This window comes from Littorina saxatilis, linkage group LG14, assembly GCF_037325665.1.
Source record: "Littorina saxatilis isolate snail1 linkage group LG14, US_GU_Lsax_2.0, whole genome shotgun sequence".
Classification (NCBI taxonomy): Eukaryota; Metazoa; Mollusca; class Gastropoda; order Littorinimorpha; family Littorinidae; genus Littorina; species Littorina saxatilis.
This window is the reverse complement of record NC_090258.1, coordinates 23,908,990-23,916,896: the sequence shown is the minus strand read 5'-3', so window position 1 is coordinate 23,916,896 and position 7,907 is coordinate 23,908,990. Positions and strand designations below refer to the sequence as shown.

The 7,907-nt window shown below is 39.7% G+C and overlaps 1 protein-coding gene across 1 annotated transcript in view; it reads left to right on the top strand.

Annotated features, from left to right (window-relative positions):
- Positions 1-7,907, top strand: part of LOC138947388 (uncharacterized) — a 38,162-nt gene that overhangs the window by 6,643 nt on the left and 23,612 nt on the right. Inside the window, exons 3-5 of the mRNA XM_070318840.1 lie at positions 816-1,001; positions 4,092-4,128; positions 4,987-5,241. Coding sequence (XP_070174941.1) covers positions 816-1,001; positions 4,092-4,128; positions 4,987-5,241 — 478 coding nt within the window. The remainder of the gene's footprint in view (positions 1-815; positions 1,002-4,091; positions 4,129-4,986; positions 5,242-7,907) is intronic.

Here is a 7,907-nt window from a genome sequence, read left to right as displayed (position 1 = left end):
TCTGTGAGTTCGACAGCTACTTGACTAAATGTTGTATTTTCGCCTTACGCGACTTGTTTGATAAATGTCTTTGATGACGTCATATCCGGCTTTTTGTGAAAGTTGAGGCGGCACTGTCACGCTCTCATTTTTCAACCAAATTGGTTGAAATTTTGGTCAAGTAATTTTCGACGACGCCCGGACTTTGGTATTGCATTTCAGCTTGGAGGCTTACAAATTAATTAATGAGTTTGCTCATTAAAGTTGTCATTAAAATCGATTTTTCGCAAACAGATTTAAAATTGATTGCATCGTATTCTTCATGACATTCTGAATCTAAAAATGTATACATATGTTATGTTTACTCTTAAAATGTGATCACAATTAACGAAAATAGATTAATTAGTCTTACGATTAAAATTTAAGATATCGATCCAAAAATGATTTCATCTTATTCTTTATCGTTTCCTGATTCCAAAAACATATAGATATGATAGGTTGTATTCAAAACAAGCTCAGAAAGTTAACACGAATACAGAAAAGCGCGCTTTCCTGCTTAGCACAATACGCTACCGCGCTATTCTGGCGTGTGCATATCACTGCGATTTGCACGTGGGAGGTGAGCGATTTCCTTCTCGCGGGGATTGACGAAGCTGTACTGTCTTGGTGAAAAAAATACAGTGCGTTCAGTTTCATTCCGTGAGTTCGACAGCTTGACTAAATGTAGTAATTTCGCCTTACGCGACTTGTTTTAATCTAGAAATGACATTTGTTTTCTTTGTGTTGAAGTTGTTCAGTTGCGTTTACATTTACAAGTTGATGCAATGGTGTTTCAGTCTTGCAACGATTTGGACAGAAACTGCTACCGCACTTCCACCGGTGAAATGTTTGCCCACAACCAGAGTTACTCCTTCAGTAACTGCAGGATGACAGTGGAGAAGGAAAGCCTGGCTACAGAGAAGATCCAGGTCACTGCTGACGTCACCAACATGGCGGGTCTGAGCTATCAAGTTTCCATGGAGGTGAGTCGATAACTCAAAGCGTATGAAAGAGTCAACATAATGAAGGGCTGAACCCTAAGGGGGGGGGGGGGGGAGGCGCAAATTGATGCAGGGGTAATGGGGCCGATATAAAGAGCACTGGACTTGTGATCGAAAGGTGCTGAACCAGAGACGGAAACCATGTCCCACCCCCGTGTCACCTCAATGGTACCTCAATTGTCCTTCTGCCGTAAGTGCAGATGGCTGATACCACCTAAACACGCATACACTTGCGTATTTTGTCAAAAGCCGTGAGGGCGTAAAACTGGAATCATATAACCCATATCTGGTCCTTAAGAGGCGAAATATTTAGCCTGTAGAACATAAAGCATTCTCTCTTTCCTTTCCAGGAACTCTCACTGTTTCATTTAATTTCTTTTTCCCTCTCTGTACTTCTGTCTGTCTGTCCGTCTGTCCATGTCTCCCTCTGTCTGTATATGTATGACTGTCTCTCTGTTTCTGTCTCTCTATCTCTCCCTTTCTCTGCCTGTCTCCCTCACTGTCTCTCTGTTAATTTTCCTCTCTTAGTTCTGTCTGTCTGTCTATCTGTCTCTTTGTTCTATCTTTTTATATTTAGTCAAGTTTTGACTAAATATTTTAACATCGAGGGGGAATCGAAACGAGGGTCGTGGTGTATGTGCGTGTGTGTGTGCGTGTGTGTGTGTGTGTAGAGCGATTCAGACTAAACTACTGGACCGATCTTTATGAAATTTGACATGAGAGTTCCTGGGTATGAAATCCCCATACGTTTTTTTCAGTTTTTTGATAAATGTCTTTGATGACGTCATATCCGGCTTTTCGTGAAAGTTGAGGCGGCACTGTCACGCCCTCATTTTTCAACCAAATTGGTTGAAATTTTGGTCAAGTAATCTTCGTCGAAGCCCGGGGTTCGGTATTGCATTTCAGCTTGGTGGCTTAAAAATTAATTAATGACTTTGGTCATTAAAAATCTGAAAATTGTAAAAAAAAATAAAAATTTATAAAACGATCCAAATTTACGTTTATCTTATTCTCCATCATTTGCTGATTCCAAAAACATATAAATATGTTATATTCGGATTAAAAACAAGCTCTGAAAATTAAATATATAAAAATTATTATCAAAATTAAATTGTCCAAATCAATTTAAAAACACTTTCATCTTATTCCTTGTCGGTTCCTGATTCCAAAAACATATAGATATGATATGTTTGGATTAAAAACACGCTCAGAAAGTTAAAACAAAGAGAGGTACAGAAAAGCGTGCTATCCTTCTTAGCGCAACTACTACCCCGCTCTTCTTGTCAATTTCACTGCCTTTGCCATGAGCGGTGGACTGACGATGCTACGAGTATACGGTCTTGCTGAAAAATGGCAGCTACTTGACTAAATATTGTATTTTCGCCTTACGCGACTTGTTTTCTGTATCTCTTTCTGTCTCCTAGCTCCCTCTTGTCTCCCTCTCTCTCTCTCTCTCTCTCTCTCTCTCTCTCTCTCTCTCTATCTATCTCTCTCGCTCTCTCTCTCGCTCTCTTTCTATCTCTCTTACTCTCTATCTCTCTTTCTCTCTCTCTCTATCTCTCTTACTCTCTCTCTCTCTCTCTCTCTCTCTCTCTCTCTCTCTCTCTCTCTCTCTCTCTCTCTCTCTCTCTCTCTCTCTTGTATTTGATGATTATAAGAAACTTAAGATTCTTCCATTAAAAGAAAGATTTAAATTAAATGAAGGCGTGCTCCTTCACAAAATACTTTCCGGCCGTGCACCACGAACTTTCGTTGCAAACTTTAAAGTCAAACCAAACCGAAAGTTTAACGTCCCAATTCCAAGGATAGATCTCTTCAAATCAAGCTTAGCCTATTCTGGTAGCGTCCTGTGGAATTCTCTCCCGGAATTTGTGAGAGTCCCAATGAGTCTGAATACTTTCAAAAAACACCTTTCACTGTATTTAATGTTAAATTACGAAAAATCACAGTGATGGAAGACTTCGTTTAGTTATATTTTCATTTGTCCAAAGCATCAGTGTTCATTATATCCACACAAAAACACTCAAAGCTTTAATAACACATTTACTCATGCATGTGTATTCAGCATTGTTTTCACTACGTTACATATACGACGCTTTATATTTGTGTATAATATGTAATGTGTAAATATTCATATGTTGGTTTTTTTTCTGTACCTTTTTTTTCTACGTTAATATCCGTGTAAATATGTGATTAGATTAGTCCCCTCTCTGGGCGAGGGCTGGTTTAAAAAAAGCTCGTTGTATTGCTTATGCCACAACCCTCGAAAAATAAAATTTGATTTGATTTGATTTCCTTTTCAAGTACAGATTGTTAGAAGGCCTTGCCTTAAATCTGTATTCTTGTGAAATAAAGTTCAATCTCAGTCTCAGTCTCTCTCTGTCTCTGTCTCTCTCTCTGTCTCTGTCTGTCTGTCTGTCTGTCTATCTGTCTGTCTGTCTGTCTGTCTCTCTCTCTCTCTCTCTCTCTCTCTCTCTCTCTCTCTCTGTGCGTGTGTATGTACGTGTGTGTGTGTGTGTGTGTGTGTGTGTGTGTGTGTGTGTGTGTGTGTGTGTGCGGGTGTGATTGTGGAGGGGAGGGGGTGTGTGCGAGTGTGTGTTGGATTGTGTGCGAGCGTGATTGCAGGCATACGGCGCGCGTGTGTGTGCGAGTCGACTTTTCTTTTCCTTTGTATTTTATTGACATACATGTACATTTCAATGTTCTATTATGCATTATGTATTCGTATAGGTAATGTTGTAGTTTGTAATACTGTATGATTGTGATTGATGATTGTCCTTTCATTGTCTCTATTTTTATGTCTTAGTTTAGCAGGGACAGATTGTAAGACTCACTAGGCGTCAGCCTAAAATCTCCATCCTTGAGTAATAAAGTTCGTTCGTTCGTTCGTTCGTTCGTTCGTTCGTTCGTTCGTTCGTTCGTTCGTTCGTTCGTTCGTTCGTTCTCTCTCTCTCTCTCTCTCTCTCTCTCTCTCTCTCTCTCTCTCTCTCTCTCTCTCTCTCTCTCTCTCTCTCTCTCTCTCTTTCTCGCACTATTTGAAATAAAACAAGTGTCCAGTGTTGTGTATTGCAGAAAGATGACCTGACTAAACTGAATGGAACCCAAGCCTGTAAGTATTACACAGGCAGCTACATTTTCTCATGTTCTTGGATCTGTCCCTTCCGGTGTCCTTCCGAAATTGACTTATTTGTTTGTTTTTCCAAACTTATTACCATAATTTTTTTTTTAATGATAAATAGCTTTTCTTCAGCGCGAATCACAGCAATTGGCTCCAGGCGTTTTACAATTTCATTCTAAGGGTGTAAAGATTGTAAAATATGAATAGCCGAGTCTAAAGGTATGTTTCTATCATAACGATTTTTTGTATCCATCTTTGGTGTTGTTGTTATGAATGTATTACACTGTCTGCAAAAAATATTATGATTGTGCTTCACTGCAATTATCCATCATTGATGTCCTAAGTGTTGCTGTGGGTTGACTTAATTTCATAACTGAAAATTTCGTCAATCCGCTTTGACTTTTAAAAAAAGTTGTAAACAATACACTCCTGTAGGTAATACAATTCGACATTTCAGGCACAAAAAAAAATCTTTCTGCTTGTGAAAAACCATCTCACAATAGATCTTCCCGGACCTCCACTTAGAATAAGATTATATCCTTCCACTTAAAGGCCAGCCTAGGCGCGCGGCAGATGTAGCTCTAGTTTCTCGTGCTAGCAACGCTAAATTTAGCTCTAAGGCCTTCTACCATAACGAGGCTTGGTCTCCTGGAGATGGATGTTCAGCTTTAAAACACAAATGAAATTTCTGCAGCCTAATAGTTGCTTTCTGGGCAAAACTGGGACTTATTTCCTTGCTATATTTTGTTACCGAAACGTTTGTCAATTTGTTAACAGATTTGTCAACAGGTTTTTACAATAGATTTTTCAACAGCTGTTTTCAATGTAACACGGTTTGCATGTCGTCAGATTTTCCACCACAAAACGTCACCGCTAAAGGAATGACTTCAGAGAGCTGCACGGTCACCTGGTCTTTTCCACCAGCTTGTTTTGATCGTACTGCATTGTGGGTGATCGTCAATGGCCGAAAAATAGCGGTGCACAAGGATGCCACAGAATTCAGAGTGACGGACCTGGAACCTGGAACCGAGTACACATTGTACATGGTCACAGACTACGTGGGAGACGAACAGAGCGACCGTGTGCCCTTCAAGTGCATCACAAGTAAGACTATCTGAACAGATGGAAGAGTGAGGATGCAGGGGGGGTGGGGGGGGGGGAGGAGGAGTTACTCTATTTGCTTTTGGCGGATGTACCTCCAGTTTAGTATTGGTCATCTGTCTAAAAAGACACATTTGGGCAAAAGAGGGCGTTCGCCTGTTGGTTTTTAGTGTTGGAACAACAACGACCTTACACGCGTCATCAACCAGAAAGACCCCAATTACTACTGCTCCCACATACTACTACTACTATAACTACTACATCAGTAGTTGTTATGGTGGTAGAGGTTGTTGTTGTTGTTGTTTATTGTGTCATCCATATTCCTTCAAAGTACATGTATTACCACTCTTCCACTGTTAGTCCATTTAAAGGACAGAGCTATCGTTTAAGCCCGTGTGTACTATATGCGGGGACATTGTATCGCGAACGTCCGCGAGAGTACGGAAGTGGTGAATTCTGGGTAAAAATTCCGATGACGTCACAAGCAGTATTCATGGCAGAAGAAACTTTAGCTGCTGGACCTTACAGTTTTGAGCCTGGGGGTTAAAATCAAGTGTCTGCGCGCCCCGTGATTAGTATTTATTTTTTACAAATCACGTTAATGCTCCCGATATTTTCTTGTGTAAAATGTCATATTTTGGTCAAAAATACAAATAAGGTATATTATCCTGCACACAATTTGATGACGTGAAAAACATGCTGCTACCATTTCCATGAATTCATTGAGACTTGAAAAGCTGACTTATTAAGTAAGCGCCCAAGGAGTTGTCGCCACACAGTTATGACAAAATGTGCATACCTGAGGAAACAACGAAAGATGTATCGATTGGACATTGGATTTCCCTTCTTTGAGTCATGTGACGTCAGAGGCCTACAATAACAGCTATTGTGTTTTCAGCGTAGCAAAAGGGCGCGATATTTAGACGAGACAAGTATAATGCCGACGAGTCGAAGACGAGTCGCATTATACTTGTTCGAGTCTAAATATCGGGCCCTATTGCTACGATGAAAACACAATAGCGTTTATATAGCTATTCTGACATTAAATTCTGTGTTAAAATCATGTTTTTGTCAGCAACAAGTACTCGAATGGTCCATGTCGTTGATTGCAGACGACGATTCCCTTTCCGCGTGAAGCCACGGAAATAACCGAACATTGAAAAACCCACGGACATGTATTACGGAGAAAACTCGAGATAACCGGATGTTTAGCATTACGTCAATATGCTAGGAATCATATGACGTCATGACGTATCATGCTTGCCTACGTAGATTGTATGTTCGAAAGTCTGACTTCTGTTGGGAATTCGCGTGGTGAAGACTGCAGTAAATCTGTTTGATCATAAGAGAACAAGGATTGTCTCAGAAGAAACGAATAAATGTTTCAGGCCGGTAACTTCATTTCAACATTGCACTATTACAATGGACATTCTATGTGACAGGAGAGTTTGCTGATTTTGTGTTAAACATTTGAGAGATCGTCTGCTAGAATCAGAGATAGGTCGTTTCAGATTGCAGCTTCTGGAAATTTGCAAGGTTTGTTGCCTGTTAAAGAACTGGATTTTACACGTAATGTATGTCATGTACATTAAGCAACAACAAAAACACACACAAAGCAAATGGCATCGTCTGTCGACTTGTCACATAAACAAACCTGGCGAGGTATGCGTGTACTTTATACACGTGGAAAAAAAACGGAACCATGCGTCTTTGTTATTGCCAATATGCTTTTGGATATTGGCAAAAATGGCCGACTTCCGTAGCATTATGCTTTGATGATCGGAAAAGGGATGTGTGAGACCATCCAATCACAGCCCCCGAATTCCCCCACGTGTCCATCAGAATAGCTATATAACTTCATATTTGGGCGTTTCAGGTTGACCGAAACTTCAAAGGAACTACAAAACACACGTCATGTGTTTGATTGATTGCATGTGTGTGTGTGTGCTCGTTCAATCGTCAAAACAACAACAAAGTCAGTACCTGAAAGGAATTCGATCGATACATAAATGTTATTTGCGTTTTTGACCAAAATATAACATTTTCACGCGGTATAAATAGATACATCGTGTTTTGGTCGCACAACACAAAAGTTACGGGTCGCACTACACGAAGAAGGGTAGTTGGTCTCGAAATATCACTTAAACAGCTTCTCAAAATGCATGATGTTACTAAAGTTAGTGTCTAACATGTACCTCATATATTCGTCTTTTTGTTGAATTAAAGTGATCACTGTAATATAAGTCACAGTGCCCGTATTCAAAGACTTCTTGAAATATTTTGCTTTCAGAAACCAAAACCTGGCATTCATAGCTGTTTTTATTGATATTACATTCATCCAAACACACACTTCTTGTAATAGAGACATGGACTAGCTTATGCTTAGTGCATCTTGTGATTTTGGTTGCGCTGTGTTTAAAAATGACGCATACAGATCAATTCAAAGTTATGTAGTTGGAAAACACAATGTTACGACACGCACAACTTGCATGTTACAGATAGCACTTAGTTTTGGGTTTCAAATGTTACGGATCGCACACCTATAGGTTCAAACTTAACTACCAAATATTATTGTTTTTTGTGTAGTTTTGTACAATTTAATTACTGTAAACTTACGTATTAAGACTAAATACTGTATCACACTATGTATGCATACCTAGATGAGTGCT